At 39.4% G+C, this 18,566-nt stretch overlaps 1 protein-coding gene across 1 annotated transcript; it reads right to left on the reverse strand.

The window, feature by feature from the left end:
- Positions 1-17,511: 17,511 nt before the first annotated feature.
- LOC129763277 (uncharacterized) lies at positions 17,512-18,335 on the reverse strand. The gene is made up of 2 exons (XM_055762175.1): positions 18,092-18,335; positions 17,512-17,960 (listed from the first exon to the last, which is right to left on the reverse strand). Exons 1-2 carry the CDS (start codon positions 18,272-18,274, stop codon positions 17,598-17,600), a joined length of 546 nt encoding a protein of 181 aa, XP_055618150.1. The 5' UTR covers positions 18,275-18,335; the 3' UTR covers positions 17,512-17,597.
- Between the last annotated feature and the right edge of the window lie 231 nt (positions 18,336-18,566).

The following is an 18,566-nucleotide window of genomic DNA, read 5'->3' on the forward strand; positions in this document are numbered from 1 at the left end:
CAGGATTTGATGAGTATGTGAATTTGGCAGTTGTTCTGAGCTTATTGATAGTTGGGGACTTTCCTGATTATTCAATTTTCACCAATTCTTAAATTGTTTCCAGATTGAAAGTACAGTAATCTACAATTAGTTCGACATTTAGCTAATCGGACGGACATGTAATGCGACTTATTTAGTTGGACATTTTTGTAAACATAGAGATCCAAATTATGACCCCACATTGAAGGTCGACACTGTACCACTGTCATCGCAAATGTTCAATTACAGGTTAAAATTACCTCCAATCCGACACTGAGTAGTGGTAATGCGACGTGTCATTGAATGTAATTTACTGTAAAATATGTCACAAGCTGGATGGGAAGAAATTTTCCAACTGTGAAAGCTGTGGCGAGTGACAACAAATCGCTAAACAGGAAGGTTTAGCCGAACAAGATGGGGATATCGAGTGATAACAAAACAATAAACTCTTTAGACTTTTTGTGATCCTGAAAAGGACCCTTTTTAGTATTGCATGTATTTTTTTGCCATCGCTCCCTTTTAACGCTCATTCGTTCGTCTCGTTGGACTCGCCCCTTTGGCTGAGTCTGCCGATTTGTCTCTATCCTGTGAGTGTGTACCGCTAGAGTACAAAACGCGCGTTGATGACCACCTATGCATTCCCTATCACAGCCATCATTTTGATTGTACGATATGTGCATACGCCAAAAGTTGCCCGACTTTGATAAGTACAAAGGTTTCAGAAAAAAAATTAACTAAAAGATAGTGAGAAAAAATTGAGAAAGTGTGTAAAAAATAAAAAGTGCAATGTCAAAACATATGGCAGCAAAGTATATGCGGAATTTCCGCAAACGCGCGAGAGAACAACGAGCGGGACCTTCTCCCAAACAACCAAGGACAGTCGTCGAGGAAGCGCGGTGTTGTCGGGCTAACACTGAAGCGTCCACAAATAGTGCGTCTCCAACCACTGGTCCGGATCCCGGAGAAGGACCATCAACTGCTCGTTGGGACGCCGGAGAAGGACCATCAACCACTGTTTGGGATGCCGGAGAAAGACCATCAACTCGAGGTAGGGAATTTATTTTTTTTCTTTGTTTATTCCGGTTGTATGAACTATTTCATAGTTGCAGTCTGCGTGTTCAATATGAACCAAATTGTTGATACATTGGTTAGGTAATTGTAATACATCAGTATCACATATGAACATATTGGATTCTCCAGAACATTTCTTTGAAGTCTCTTATATGTGAGAATCATTTCAAATAATATAGTTATTTTTCACTGATACTTTTTTTTCGTTCTGAATAAGTGGCTCTATGTAATCATATTGTTCCATTGATAATTGCGGTATTTTAAACATATACATTATGTGTGTTTTATTCATAATGATATATATTTGCTTGTTTGCATAGATATTTGCTTGTTTCAAAAATGTCTTTGTTTTTAAACAGTCTTTGATGGATAAAATTCGGCTGCTCGGAAATTCATGTTTGGCTAGCATAATGGCATCTTCTAATATTTCAATTTGAAAATTGAAATTGTTGGATGGTATCAATATTCAGCATTGTCAGAAGATTCAATTCTATTACATGTTGTTGTTTAGATTTGTAGTCCAATTGCAGAAGATCATTAGTTATTTTACTGATATGTTGTATCCTTCCATTAATAGCATGATTTATGAGTATTTGATCGTTATTATTTGTAATCAAATCAGTCATAGTTTTGTTAATCATTCGGAGGTCGCTCGCATCAGGGTTGCCTGCTATCCATTTCCAAAACGTTCCTATTTTGTCCCATCGTTTAATGCGTTATTTCTCTGGGTTGATCTTCGAAAATGTTTGTTGTAACAATAGGTTTTTATTTCTAAGGAGTGCATACAATTGATTGGTTTTAACTTTTTGGTTTACTAGTTTATCAAAGTTATTTATCATATCTTGGAATTGAAATAATTCTATGGGTTGTATTACTCTTACATATCCTAATTTCAGTTTTACTTTTCCTAAACTAATAATTGCGATTGGATTATTATTTAAATCATGAATTTGAATATTTCAATATACGAGGGGTAAGCTAACATATAATATTATCCTTATATCCTTGGAGATCCGTCGTGGTGTTACACTTTCCCAACACGTATGTATTATTCACGTTCCCCCACGAGCGAGTTATCAGCTGTCGTGGTTACTGGTGTACAAAGCGTGCGGCTGCTACTGCGGTCAAGTGTCCCTTTTGACGTAGGACTACGTCTAACCGGAAGATATAGGGGGTGAAATGAAAATCTAGGCACTGAACAAGTAGGAAAAAATGCAAGATTTGGAACGCTTATAACTCGAGCATTTCTCAATAGATCGCAAAGGTTTTTGCATCAATTGATAGGAAATATATCTACGCATCTATCATAATGAATAACATTTCAGTTTTCTTGAGATAAATAATTAAATAATTGTGAAATATCAAGCATTGTCCAAATGCACTATGTGCCCATTTTTGATTGGTCCATTTTGTGCTCCTCAAATCGTACCGACCAAAACGGTCAACCAGCGCAGCAGCGAAATACAACGAAGCACGATTGGAAAGGAAAAAGAAAAAATATGAACGAAACATTGGTCGCAGTCTCACACATGCGTAATTCTCGAACCAGCCAGTCAGCTTAAAAATCCCCGCTCCGCTGCCGTAACGATCATTCTCATCCAAACCGTACACCACATCGTTTCGCATCACATCACATCAATCAACCAACACAAGCAGCCATGGTTGGATATGGCAAAGGAGGAAAAGTGAAGGGAAAGGCAAAATCCCGCTCGAACCGTGTTAGTCTGGAGTTCCCCGCAAGGGTAGCTAGGCCGAGCGCGTTAGTACCAGTGCATCAGTCCACCTAGCCGGCGTTATATAGTTTCGGCCACCGAAGTGATCGAGTTAGCTGGCAAAGCTGCTCGCGACGAAAAGAAAACCCGCATTCGGAACAGAACACATTCGGTTCGGTGGACACCAAGACAACAGGCAGTTGCAGCGAGTGGCGAGTGGCAAACGCAATCGCAAAACGGCATCAGGTAGCAGAAGAAAAATGTTTGTTCTTTATACAAACTGCTTTGGTGGCAAATCCAGAACAAGGCGGCATCGAGGGCGTTCGAAATGGTTTTTTTCAAAACCACGAGTACAAAGTTTTCTAAATTGGAACCATTCCATAAAACAAGGCGCTTATCAGGGCCATTAAACCTTTCAAAAAAGAGTTAACGAAATACAGTTTAATGCTTTCTAAAACAATATCCAAAATAATAATAAAACACAAATTGATTTTTTCATAATTTGTTTGCCAGGATATGATGAGTATGAGAATTCGGCAGTTGTGCTGAGCTTATTGATGGTTGGGGACTTCCCCGATTATTCAATTTTCACCAATTCTTAAATTGCTTCTAGATTGAAAGTACAGTAATTTATATTTAGCTCGACTTTTAGCTAATTGGATGGATCTGTAATGCGACATTCTTGTAAACATAGAGTTCGGGGTCCAAATTATGACCCCACATTGAAAGTCGACACTGTACCTCTGTCATCGGAAATGTTCAATTACAGGTTAAAATCGCCTCCAATGCGACACTGAGTGTTTCTCCGGCACGTCGCATTAAATGTAATTTCCTGAACAACATGTCACAAGCTGGATGGGAAGAAATTTTCCTACTGTGAAAGCTGTGGCGAGTGGCAAACGCAATAGCTAAACAGGAAGGTTTAACCGAACAAGATGGGGATATCGAGTGATAACAAAAACGCAACACCAAAGGATCTTTTCAGAATCATCAACATGTTCATAAAGAGTAAACAGTAAACTAATCCATTTTTCAGGTAGATAGGTAGGTATTCACGTAGGAGAAGAAAATAAAACAATATATTTAAAATATATATTTAACAAAAGCTGTCCCCTTTGTATAGTCCTACGTCACTCCGGTTATGTCCCCGACATTACCCACCCGTCTTTTTCTTTGAAAATGAGGACGGTGAGACGGTAACTGTGAATGGTGAGCGCTATGGCCGCATGTAAACCGTTTTTTTTTTGCCACAAATTGAAGATATGGATACGGATGACATGTGGTTTCAGCAGCATGGCGCCACGTGCCACACAACACGACCGAACATGGTCATATTGCGAACGAAATTTGTGGGACGCATAATTTCGCGTTTTGGTGATGCCAATTGGCCGTCCAGATCATGCGATTTGAACCCGCTAGACTTTTTTTTTTTGTGGGGTTATGCGAAAGACCGTGTCTATGCCAACTCTCCGCAAACTCTTGAACATTTGAAAGACAACATTCGTGAAGTTATGACCGAGATACCGCCCCATATGTGCCGAAAAGTCATCGAAAATTACCTGTTCCGGATCAAGGTGTGCGAGGAAGCCCTAGGTGGACATTTGAATGATGTTGTATTTCACACATAATGGCATAAACCAAACTTCAATTTGAAATAAAAGTTTCATCGAAATTCGAATTCTAAGTGTGTTTTATTTCAATTTACTTTCGGAATTTAAAGTTGGAAAACCCTGTATAAGCTAGAGCCAATATGAGGGAGCGAAACAGGAGACCATTTAAATGAAAGCATATGAAAGCTTTGCGTATAGTTTGCCAAATACACGGCCCAGACAGAGAAAGATATATTCTCGATCATGTTCTTCTTTATCGTCTTAGAAAACACCTTCCAACTTCATTTTATGATAAGGTTTAATATTATCACGCTTCAATATAACACGCTGGCAGCTATATGGATAGCGTGGTCGTGTAACTTTGCATTCCAGCCGGCCTTGGTTCGATCCCCATTGGCGTCGTATGGACATTTTTTTTTTGCATAATCCCAAATGAAAAGAGAAAAGAAAACAGCAAAAGATGTCTGCTCGCATACATACAAACCATTTTTAAGCTTTTAAAATAGCTCATTATTTGCGCATTTGACTCTCATGCACAGGAAATGGCATCATTTCTGCCAAAGATGAAATGTTTTCTGCCAACGGTAGTTTGACTGTAGGAACGGATTGCACCTGCAGATAGGTTTGCTTGGTTGAGAATACGAGGCATTCAGAGGAAATGCTTATGGGTAAAATGTCCCGACATTACTCTAACGATTTGAAAGGCAAATCATCTCCCAGAAACCCCAAGTTGAGAACTGTAATTGACACATTTCGTCATGTCCCGTAAAAGTATCCTACTACACATCCGTTGAGAAAACTACGAAGAAATACGCGAGAAAACCACCATTTCGTAGGAAAGCAGCAGCCAGAAAACCCTCAATCGCGAAAAAATCCCCTAGGGGAAAGTAAGTAAAGACGGACACCCAAAGGTGTAATCTCAATTTTTACACATATATAGCTTTCATGATCGCAGTTGTTGTACAAATTGAAACTTCAGGTCCTTTTCTATCATAATTACCGTTGATACTAGTAAATTTTTTCCAACATTGATGTATTCTGGGTCATTGAAAAAAATGCATCGAAATACTATTTCTTCACTAAGGTGGAAAAGATGGACACTTACGGAAAAGTTGTAGTTTTTGTACATATTTTAGTGTTTTCAGCATTGGGGAGAGTTCTTGAATTACGCTACGATTCGAAAGGCTACTCATGTTGTTCGTGGACAGTTTCATCCTAGGAAGAGAACGACAGAAGAGGTCAAATACATACACTCCATGCAAAAATTTCTGGATTTTTGCGGGTCATTGTCCTCGCAAAGGAAGGAAAAGGTTCTGAAATAGCCAACAACCTGTCCACGCATATTTTTAATGACCTCCTAGGAAGACGATAATTCATTTGTAAAGTTTAATGATACACTTAAAAATATTTCAAAACGAAAGTTTATTTATAAAGCATTAAAAACAATTCATCGATGGTTTACGTTCATTTGAGTATTTAAATTAATTCGATTTTCAGTGGGAATAAAAAAATAAGAAAAAAAAGAAGAATCAAGAGCAGTTCTGACCAGTGCCACAAATTATCAAAATTTAATCACGAATGAAAGAATTAGCCTTTCCCCAGTGTCGTATGAATTCTCTTCGGTTGAAACTCAACAACATATCTGTCATAATGAGTATAACACCAGGGGATAGTAACTTCAAGCAAAAAAGTGGGACCGATTCGATATTGTTTTTATGTAAACAGTGAACTTTTTTTACACTCTAAAAATCGAACCGACTTGCACTGACAACTGAATGATATTGTCAATTTGTGCGAGATGCCTCAAAACAGCTGGGAATAAATATTGTTTATATACAGTAAGTTACATTTAATGCGACGTTTAGATTATTGAACAGACCAGACCTTAGACCTTATTTTACAAAAATGTCCAATTAAACGTGTCACATACACGTTTAATTGGACATTTTTGTAAACATCGAGTTCGGGGACCAAATTATGGCGCCACATTAAAGTTGCCACCAGACGTCGACATCGCCTCACATCGCCAATGTTCAATTACAGGCCAAAATCGCCTCCAAAGCGACACTGAGTGATGCCTCGGCATGTCGCATTAAATTTAAATTCCTGTATTATGTTGTTATTTATGTCACAATGCATAATGTCATAAGCAATGAACACACATTTATTTTCCACTTGCAACAGTATTCACGATGATTGGATGGATGAATATCCGACTCCTACATGCATCTAGTACGACTATTGTCATGCGTATATACGATTTACTACAGACAACCCAAAAACGAATGGCGGAAAATGTTCTTGATAATTATGATAATTATTATAGATTCTTGTAAATACATGTATGTTTGGAATATTAAGTTAAAAATTATTCTTAAGTCAGAATATTTCCGGTTTTGAGAAAAGTGAAAGTTAAAGTTGCTTTTTTTTATTTTTAACTTTTAAGAACGAAAGATTATCTGTTTGCCGGTCTTTTGAGTTCTGATAAACATAGTGACAAAAATAAATTAGTTCAACTTCGTCATTCAATTGCACTTAACTCAAAACTGTAGACATGAGATTATGAACTTGACAAACCAAGCTGCCAAGTATGCCAACCCAGCAAACATTAAATCGTATAACTATCGTATATAGAGCATCGAATATCTGATATTTTGGGTGGTATATGATGCGCCCAAATAGCATATACAGTAAGTTACCTCTAATCCTCGACATACCGAGACACTACTCAGTGTCGCATTAGAGGTGATTGGCCTGTAATTGGACATTCACAATGATAGTGGTACAATGTCGACGTCTTGTGGCGACTTCCAATCTGGGGCCATACTTCGGGTACCAAACTCGATGTTTACAAAATATTCAATTAGAGATGGAAAAGTCCTATTATTTGTGTCCCATTACAGGTCCGTCCAATTAACTAAATGTCGAATTAGATGTAACTTACTGTACATGCAAGGTTATTAGGCAATACCTAATAACATAATAAGTCTGTTGTCATACGAATATACGATTCATCACTGCCATAAAATGGCGGAAAATATTAAAGTAAAATGTTCGGCCCAGGGAATCACCATTTTTGTATGTATATAGAACCTTTATAAACATTATGTTTGTACAAATAGGAATTAATCAATTGACTTTCAGGGATATAAATGTTTGATATGAGTGGGGCCACGCTTATAAAATTGCTTCGATGAGATTTGAACTCCGGTTGTTTGGATTATCAAGCCGTAGCTATCTAGTATGGCTACCTGAAATATGATTCTAGGGCAATTAAAGTTCTTACATATGATACGAAAGAGTTGCACTCGGATACTTCATTCCTGATTGTTTTTGTGCTTTAGTGGAAATATCGCTAAATTTATATAGAAATGGTTAAATAAAATTCAGTACTACATGTTTCAAGTAATCAAATAAGATGAAGTAAAAAATTTCATTCATATTTTAACAATTTAAAACTGCCTTCGGGCCTGCCCAGCAAACATTAAATCGTAAAAAAAAAATCGAGGGGTTGTATCAGAGACACGACCGCTGAGAACGTAGGACTACGAAATCTTTTTTCTTTTGAAATTTGATGGTTTATCATTTCAAATATTATTTGCGAATACGTCGAAATTTCATAAATAACTTTTTTGTAAAAAGTTCCGGGGACCCTGAAAATGTTTAATGGCTTGCGTAGTTTTGTAGACTCATTTCGAGAAGTAACGATCATGTTTTGCCCTTGCGAGAACAATACGCTATGGTCATATGTCGCAATTCGTTTCTTTATATCAATGCACGCATTGCACTGAATATTAACGAGTGGCATCTTCCGTGCATCGCCATCGAAGACGAATGAACTCTCTGAGTTTCAAGTGTCTATAATTCAAAAAAATAAGAAGAAGTGTATCGCACTTTCAACAAGCATCAAACACGCATCTAACAGATGCATACAGTTGCAGTGCTAAAAATGAAACATCGCAAGAATGACCGTTTATGAAAAATCGTTTCTCGACTCTCGGTCGATACCGTCAACAAAGTTTATAAGTTCTATGTTTTGCGCAATGAAAACAAGCTACACACAAAAAAAAACAAACACTGATGTTTAGAAGCGACCTAAAATCATTTGTACTCTTCTCTTTTTTCGCCTGCTTTGCCATGCCTCGGATGGTTGTGTTAATTGCAATGCCAGATGCACTTCAAGTGAAATATTCACGTTCATAGCTCGAAGGGATACATTAAACACAAAACGAGCAGAATAAGCGACCTTTGTTGTTTCGGGTACAGAAATATTCTGAGAATTTTCCTCAGAGGAGATGCAATATTTATACGCTAGCAACAGCTTACATACTATGCAAATTTTTTCTTTTCGCTATCCCCCTTCGTTATTTTTGTTCTAGCGGTTGCATAAGTTACCCGTTATTGGCAGCTCTGTTCGGGAAAGCACACAAATGGACAGAACAAATGTATGGAAAAATAAGAATGCTTCCATTTTTCATCAATTTAAACCATATACAGACTATGGGATTGTAATGTATAGCATATCAAACAAAAAAAATCTTTGAAAAATTTCCAATTCGATTGGTATACAAAACGTTTAAATCCGTTCGTAGCAAAAAATAGTTAATAACGTTAAGTTTATTTAATAAAAAAGTGACCTGTTTTCTGATTTGGCACCCTTAATGTAAGACGTAGTCCTACGTCAAAAATCTAAAATTGGAGGCGATATACATACATCCAAGACACAATACTTGTATAATGTGTATAACTGGCATATGCATATGAAATTGGAGGCCATATACATGTATATGGGGTATATGATGTAATATAAACGATAATTATATGATTTATTATTTTCTAGGATGTATGTATATCGCCTCCACGTTTGCATGTATGGGCTGGCTAGGCGCATCATATACATGCAATATATATTAATCATACTTGTATGTTTGTGAATATAATCCTCAAAATAAAATAATTACACTAAACCTTCATTTCAAACAACTTATACAGATACCAAATCACGCAATAAACATCAAGAATTGCTGGGAATCTCTTATCAATATTTGTTCAAATTTAAAAATGTGCTTAACTCCAGTTTTGTTGACAACTTTTATGCATTCAATTAAATCGTACGATAAATCATATATAAACATAAACATTCCCACCTTTCATCGTTCATTAAACACCTCGTAGTAGAAATCTGTCAGTATGCATACACTCTCCTACGAAACATAGTGGAAAAAAATATATTCGTCGATGTAAACAAGCAGTGAAAAAGGAGACACTTTTCGACGAGTGATTTGTATGAAGTTCCACTGCCGTGATAACACATGAGTCGAGACGCGTGATCTTTGTCTGGTATATTGAACGAAAACAGCATGGACGAATTTCGGAAAGCCTGCATTCAGGCACTTTCATTACTGTCAACAGTTTCATGTGATTATCACGAACGTTAAGTTGATATTCAACGCTTGCAGTGATTTTTTATTGAAAACGTGTTTGATTTCCATATTTAGAAGAAAAGAATAGACTAGGAATCTGGAAAAGGTAACATTAGTTTTCGTTGAACGTTGACCGTTGTTCGGTGTTGAGCGTATCGTTAAACCGGAAATCAAAACAAGATTATGTTCGTTTTCCGCTCACCCATTGCCCTTTGTTATTGTCACCCATTGCCCATATAATAGGGGGTGTATGCCATTTCCGACCAATCGGGAGTAAATTCATAAAACATAGCAAAAGTTATCTATACATTCTGTTGCCGAAATCGCCAAAAACGAGAATTTTGTGTGATGAATGACCATGCTTTACCATTAATCGATTTCACTCTCAATTGGTTGACGTTGAATTTCATGCTTTGATTTTCACTAACACGCAATGATTTTCAACTTTTACGTTACGAATATCCTGACGAAAATGAAGATGTAAATGAAAAATGAACTTCATGGCAAGCTGATGTTGATGTTCATTACACTGGTGTTCATTGATAGTGTTGTTTCATATTGATCGACTCTCGCTTGAGCTTGAGGTTATCAATACAAGGCAGGCTGAAATTCGCCGTATTTGAGTGTCGTGAACGTGAATATTTTCGGCACTGGTTCTGACAAATAGTCGCAGCAGAAGTAAAGCATTCAGCGTGGAACCATGAAAGGCATTGTAAACATATTGTCCAACCTGTCCCGAAATCTGAATCAGAAAACTGGCTTCCGCATTTCTCGCATAGATTATCAGATGACCTTTTTTTGCTTAGGCTTCTTCGAAGAGCGTTGTTTTTGTTCTTTTTTGATGGATTTAATGTCTTTCGATGCTTTCGCCTTCTTCAAAGTGTCAGCGTATTGAGCAGACGTTATGTCAGCTGCGTTTTCTCTTCGTGACTCTCGGGGTGACCATTTTCGGTAACGGAAGTATGATCGACGGAGATATTTCAAACACCGGGTTATTGGCTGTCCGGTTCTGCGAAATCAACCATGATGTCTTCGGGAAGCACTTGAACTTCTTTATCCTCACAGGAAATGCGATTTACGGTCGATTGACTAGGCGCACCTTCAAGATGCAATCGAAACGTCTCTTCTTCACGAAGAATCTCAGGATCGGGTTGATCAGTCACCGTGGCCGGGGCAAAGTCATCATCGGAAAAAATATTGCGATCAAATGGCCAAATTCCTGTTTTTTCGAACCTATTCTCAGCAATTTCCGTAGTAGCCGCCTTGATGAATGCAGGTTTCATGAGCTCGGCAACGTCATATCGGCTGACGACTTTACCTGGATTCTGTTGTAGGAAACGCTCTACTTCCTGTGCGTAATACGTCTTGAAAGGTGCCATAAAGGATACATCAAGCGGTTGAAGTTTGTTGCTAGTGTGAAGTGGTAAAACTAGAACCTTAACAAAGTTAGCTCTAGCTTTCTCGGTAAAAGCTAGGATATTCGTGTGCAACGAGTGGCCATCAATTATGAGCAAGGCAGGACTGTCTTCAGAAGGTTTTACATGCTCCTAAAAGTGATCGAACCACTCATTGAATATTTCGACCGTCATGTAACCCGATGCATTACAGGCAAATTTGCTTCCACGTGATGCCCCTTTCTTCAAAGCTTCGTGCATTCGCATGCGAAGAAAAATGAAGAACGGCGGAAGGTGCTGTCCGGTTGCGGACATGCACATTACTGCCGTAGCTGTTTCTCCGCGTTCCGCAGATGTAATATCACCAACCTGTTTTTTGCCTTTCAATGCCGCTACCTTAGACTTCTTCGGAGGAACCTGTAAGAAAGTGTGAATAAAAAATTAAACTGATTTTTAAACTAACTACAATGCCAAAACAAATACTAACGGTACAAACACTCGTCTCATCGGCGTTCAAAATACGATCTGGCGTCAATTTGGGATCTTTCACTGCTTCTTCCAGCAAATCGTAAAACGCAGATACTGCTGGCTTATTGAAGCCTCTGGCTCGGGCGGCAGAGGTAGCTTCAGGTTTACGGAACGACAATTTGGGATTTCGTTTCAGAAAATTGCTTAGCCAAGCTTTTCCAGCCATCTTGGTAGACTTGTTGAACGGGTGTGGCAATCCATTTTTTTCGGCCAAATCAAAAGCAAGCTTTCGAACATTAGTCATCGTTATTCCATAGAACCTCTTTTCCAAATCCAACAGATGTTGTACCAGCTCCTCTTCTTGTTGAGAATTGAATACGGAATCAAGAGGTCCTACCCGAGTTGATACAGTTGGACTTGTGAGGTGGCCAATCAGTGTGGATCTTGGAATTGCGTAACTTCTTGCTGCTGTCTTCACCGGCGATCCACTTTTTACAGCCTTAATGGCTTGTTCCAACTGCTGAGCGGTCCATGACTGCCGGTTACTCTTGCGCTTGTAATTTGTAGGCATCTTTATAGTAAAACCAAAAAGTTTTGTTAAATACCCTAGGAAAATACTAGTGTCCGTCTTTCCTTACCTTAATGTGTCCGTCTTGCCCGAACTGGCAGCTTTTTTTTCGAATGACCGTAGCTCTTCCTATAAGCGTTGAAAAACCTCTGATTTATCACAGGATAGTTAGTGATGGACTAAATAAACACTTACCCGTTGGAGGAACACGTAAAAAACAAAAAATCACGAACTTTCCGCTATTTTCTACGGAGTAAAAATTACATCGAATGGTGCACTCGCGAAGATAATTTTTGTTTTGTTTACAAGCTTGACAGTTCGCTCGCTGGAAATCAACAGTGTGTCTCGAAAGTATTGATACACTTTATTGAAAGTATTTGCATAACTAAAATATTTCAAAAAAATTTAGTTAATGAAATATAAAAAGTGTCCATCTTACCCGCAGTGTCCGTCTTTACCTACTTTCCCCTACAAGTTATCGCATTTCAATCGGTTTTCTCACTCGAGAGACTTCAAGGACATGGCGGTGGAAAAAAATCACATACGTGACGTCAAAGGCAATAGCGCTGACAATAGTACAGATGGTGAGCGCGTCGGTTTTCCGAACCAAAGGTTGGGGGGTTCCAATCCCGCCACTATCAACAGTTTTTTTTTTGGGTTGAGAGTTCGTTCGACAATCCTTACGCAAGAACCATATCGTTGTGCTTGCCACAGAAAAAATGGGTGAAATGGAGGCAATTCTTCAATACAGCTATAAAAAGTGTTTCAATGACTGGATTGTTCGTTGGAAAAAGCGTATTGCTTCAGAAGGAGCCTATTTTGAAAACGATAATATAAATTTAGATGATAAATAAAGATTTTTTTTAAACGTAAATTGCCGGTATATTTCTGATAGACTGTATTCTTTGCATGCTGTTTGGTCAAAGTTAGAATTTTTTCTATGGTTTAGCTGATTCTAGCTACCAGAACAAAGAGCAGTCTCAAAGAGCATGAGCTCAATTCTCATTCACGACATTCTTCCAAAATGGAAGGTAAAGTGACGAACCAGGCAAAAGTGTTAAAAGTCACTATGATACTGAAAAAAAATCTTCACCTTCTTCTTCTTCTTCTTCTTCTTCTTCCTCTTCTACTTATTTCTTATTTCTTCTACTTCTCTATTCAACCTACATTTGGTAAAACATAAACATAAGAACAATGTTTACGTGTGATTCGCCCAGTAGACCGATCCTTTACGTGAGAAATTCGCCCAGTAGACCGATCTTTTGAAAATTTTAGACAGTAAAATAAAAACTATTAAACAACTTTTGGCATTTTCTTTTTATTCATACTTCGAGCCCAAGCCCGTATGCTCGCACCTTCCTATTTACCCCGTCCATAAGATTCTGTACAACGTCAGGTTGTAGTTTTTTGACGTAGGACAACGTCTTTCATTTCTATACCGGGTGTAAAATCAAAGTTTCGAAAACGAAAGCGTTACGCCGGAGACCGAGATTTTGAGCGTTAATAGCTCCTAAACAACTGGTATGATAAACACTCCATTCGAAAGATAAAATGTCTACGCGTTCTATACTTGTTACTTTCTGATCCAAAAACTTGTTTCAATAGTCCTAAAATTGTTTTCAAAACAGGCTCTTGAAATCACCAATCGATATATAAGCGAGCGCCGCTCGGAAATCCACTCAGTTCCAATTGAACAGCGATTGGAGCATGTTGTCGCTGTTGTGGTGAAGCTCTTCGTTTATCATGAAAGCGCGAATGAACGGTGTCACCAAGAGCCTGTTTGCGCACCTTAGGCCAGAAGGGAATCCATCAGGAGGAGAGTGATGTCACAAACGGTTCCCCGGGAAGATCTCGAAGCAGCCGCTACACACACACACATACATACACGCGCGGAATTCTTTCCGTTTGGATGCCATTCAGCATCGAGAAAGATCCGGAAAATAATCTGCTAGTTCCTCTGGGAATTTAAAAATACATTCATGTGAAAGAGTTCATTTGAATGTTTTCTATCCATGTAACACTGTGACCAAATACATTTGGTTTTGTGATTTTTCGATCAATCGCAATTAACAGGATAGCTTCTGAAGATTATTCTCCCCCATCAGTAGGATATTTCCGTATCCAATATTGGATGCATAAAACCTTGTGCCTCCAACGTAACGCTCTCGTTTTCGAAGTCCCTCAAATATTCATTCATTCAGAATGAATTCAGATTCAACAAATTGTAAGCAAGTCACTTTTTAGTCTTTCGGATCGAGATAATTAACTGCTACGTTTGGTGTAGCTTTCTCGACTGTGCGGCCCAAGTGCCGCACGTTTGGTTTTATTCAATTGTCTTATTTTCTATGTACCTAGCTATTTTACATATAATAATTTCTAGGCGTGGTCAGACGCACTCTAAAGAAAACCATGTGCGGAACATCTCTTCCGTATGCCAGAATTAATAACAAGGAAGACCGGCACCCAGCGGGGTTCTTGCACATGTGTTTACTATTCGTGGCCTTGCCGAGGCTAGCGGCAAAGCGGAAAGAAAGCAAATGTACAATCACGCTTGGTTCGCATCGAGTTACGCAACCATAAATAATAAACAGACCCTTGGCCCAGTAAAGAGGCTTGTAGTCGAATAATACTTATGCTTGCGTTGCTCGGCGTCTTCGTGGGGGATTTATTGCCTTAGGGGCATTGAACAATTTAGAATTTTGTTTATTATCGGCGGGTGGTCTAGTAGTCATATTACAAAATGATCTCTAAATCAACGATAGTCCTACGTCACCCTTGCGGTTATACCATAGATATAACCCACTTCCTGTTTTTTGAACAGAAATCCATTTTCTCTTGAAGTCCGCCTCCGATTTGACAACTTTTGGGTTCTTCCGGAGGGCCTGCTTCATAATCGCCCAATATTTCTCTATTGGGCGAAGCTCCGGCGCGTTGGGCGGGTTCTTTTCCTTTGGCACGAAGGTGACCCCGTTGGCTTCGTACCACTCCAACACGTCCTTTGAATAGTGGCACGAAGCGAGATCCGGCCAGAAGATGGTCGGGCCCTCGTGCTGCTTCAATAGTGGTAGTAAGCGCTTTTGTAGGCACTCCTTAAGGTAAACCTGCCCGTTTACCGTGCCGGTCATCACGAAGGGGGCGCTCCGCTTTCCGCAAGAGCAGATCGCTTGCCACACCATGTACTTTTTGGCAAACTTGGATAGTTTTTTGCTTGCGAATCTCCTCCGGAACGCTGAATTTGTCCTCTGCGGAGAAGAACAATAGGCCCGGCAGCTGACCAAAGTCCGCTTTGACGTAGGTTTCGTCGTCCATTACCAGGCAATGCGGCTTCGTCAGCATTTCGGTGTACAGCTTCCGGGCTCGCGTCTTCCCCACCATGTTTTGCCTTTCGTCACGGTTAGGAGCCTTCTGAACCTTGTATGTACGCAGGCCCTCCCGCTGCTTGGTCCGCTGGACGAATGAACTTGACAAATTCAGTTTATTGGCGACATCCCGGACCGAACTTCTCGGATCACGTCTAAACTGCTTAACTACGCGCTTGTGATCTTTTTCACTGACGGAGCATCCATTTTTGCCGTTCTTCACCTTCCGGTCGATGGTTAGGTTCTCGAAGGATCGTTTTAGTACTCTGCTGACCGTGGATTGGACGATTCCCAGCATCTTACCGATGTCCCGATGTGACAACTCCGGATTCTCAAAATGAGTGTGCAGGATTAATTCACGACGCTCTTTTTCGTTCGACGACATTTTTCCAAATTTACGAAAAATTGACAGTGAAGCATGGCCAACGTGATCTATACACTCTTATCTGATTATAAGCGAAAGCTGAAGATATAATTCATAAAAATTAAATTTCTACAGCGTTTTTTCCGTGATACAATTTGATGTGACACACCCTTTATAAATGGATTTCTATCTGTCTGTCTGTCTGTCTGATTCTTATGGACTCGGAAACTACTGAACCGATCAACATGAAAATTGGTATGTAGGGCTTTTTGGGGCCGGGGAAGGTTTTCGTGATAGTTTGAGACCCCTCCCCCCTCTATAAGAGGGGGCTACCATACAAATTACATACAAATTTCTACATTACTCGAGAATTAATCAAGCAAATGAAACGAAATTTGGCATATAGAGGTTCTAGGGTGCAATAAATGTTTCTATGGTGGTTAGACTCTCCTCCCCCCTCTCTAAGGCTGCCAAACAAATCAAACACAAATTTCTGCATAACTCGAGAATTAATCAAGAAACTGAAACCAAATTTGACATGTGGAGGTTTTAGGGTGCAATCAATGTTTTTACGGTGGTTAGACACTCAATCCCCTCTCTAAGGGGAAGCTGCCATACAGAATTAAACGGGGTCGATTAAAAGATCAATCAATGAACAGTTCTGCGATTGGACCCATGAACTTGCGTGAATGTTTGAAGGTATTGATAACAAAAAACAAATTTTGGGCGGGACGAAGTTTGCCGGGTCAGCTAGTCGTGTTCATCGCCACACTCCACTTATTAACTTTTCACTAACTTCTTCTTCCAACTTCTTCCTACTTCTACATCTCATTTTAAAGAGTACATTTTTGATTTTTCGATTCTAGACAATCACTATATGATTTGAAGGCTGAATCTCAGCTTATATCAAGCCAAGAAATTTCGCTTGACAGTATTTTCTCCAAGAAACGGTGGTCTTCAACAAAGTTTGACGTAGGTGCTTGACTGCGAAATCCTGAAGGATCTCATCCATTTATTAATGTGCAATTTAAACGGCTCATTCTAACAATACAAGGATTCACAAATCTGTATTGGCGAGAGCAAATTGTTCCGGCTAGACAGAAGTGGCAATGCTTTGGACTTTTCTTGTGAAAACAATTACTGCGTTTCACAGAATGGCCCATCTACGGGACAATTTCCGACTCGTCCCGTAGATGGGCAGCTTCGCGCCCGAAACCGGTCGACAGTTAAGGTAATTTTTAAACTGTTTAAATAGTAAGAACAATAAGTGTTCTTCTTGTCTCGCGTCGCGTCTTAGTAAATGTCGTGAAGTTCTTACGTTGCACAACAAATAAAAAAAAGTCACAGAATAGATATCTAAAATATACCGTATTGAAAAAGAGGGTAAAACAAAACAATTAAAAGTTAAAGGTTGTTTCAAGCAGACCAAACGGATTCCCAGATTCAAAAACGAGCCTCAGTTTGTCGGAGAAACGATTTTAGTGTATCAATAAAAAAAATTCCAAGAAAAATTAAACATCACACTTTTACTAATTCGAGAACAATTACTCGGTACTCTATTCAACAATCAATCATCTACAAACATAATAACCACTGTTTAAAACAATTCATTATTTATCTAAATTCAACAGCTTATCCATATAGGCGCCGACGATAAAATCTTCATCCTCGATCTCGAACACCTTCATCAGTTCTCTGACAACGGCTGATCCATCCTCTAGAGTCTCTTCCGGTTTCAGAACAACCTCGAACTCCAGAAAGTGACCCAACACCTCCACATCATCCAGGTGGATCCGCGTTCGATCATGCAGGTAAAAATGCCGCTGCTTTCTAACTTCCCCCACGCGACCCGCACTCTCGGTCAGGATAGTCTCCAGCACCTCCGGCTGATCCAGGTCGATCTTGTGGAAGGTGGAAATCTTCGGCCCACCCACATTGGGACGGTAGTACAGGATCAGTTCGGATTTTTTGTTCTGCAACAGGAGAAGAGATTGTTGATGGATGAAACCCAACAAGATTCCAACCGTAATGGAAGGGTCTTTTATGTCTCACGTGCAGCCCTCTAATGGCTGCTCGTGGATACATGAGCCTAACCATAACATACCTCCAGATACCGCAGCTTTAGGCGTCCCTTCAGGGAGTTGAAAAATACATCACGTTGTTTAATAATTTCCCCATCGGAGCCGGTTAGCTTTCGGGCGATCTGAATCCGCCGCTGGAAAGCCTTCTTATCGCCGAGCCGAGCTTTTATTTCAACGTTACGCACAGACGCGGTATCGAAGGACATTGTGCAACACAAATCAACACAAAACTGAGACGCGATTAGGAAGCAGTGATCCGAAACAATAGACGCTATGCAAAGAAGCGAAAACAATGGCCAAGTGTGGAGAAGGGCCTTTTTTTCGAAAAGGTCCTATGCGCGGGAAGTTCATATTTTTTGCAGTTTCTAAGCGAACCTCTCAAACAATTGGGATCATTTCGATTTCGGAGGACAATATTCGACTCGACTTGAACATAAAATACAAATTGTTTGCTTATAACTATCATTACAGTCTACGAAAATCGTGTGCATCAACCTT

The sequence above is a fragment of the Toxorhynchites rutilus genome, chromosome 1 (assembly GCF_029784135.1).
Source record: "Toxorhynchites rutilus septentrionalis strain SRP chromosome 1, ASM2978413v1, whole genome shotgun sequence".
Classification (NCBI taxonomy): Eukaryota; Metazoa; Arthropoda; class Insecta; order Diptera; family Culicidae; genus Toxorhynchites; species Toxorhynchites rutilus.

Coding starts and splice junctions, on each gene's coding strand:
- LOC129763277 (XM_055762175.1), bottom strand. CDS start 18,274: ATGTCCTTCGATACCGCGTCTGTGCGTAACGTTGAAATAAAAGCTCGG. Junction 17,961..18,091: donor TAAAGCTGCGGTATCTGGAG/GTATGTTATGGT, acceptor CTCCTGTTGCAG/AACAAAAAATCCGAACTGAT.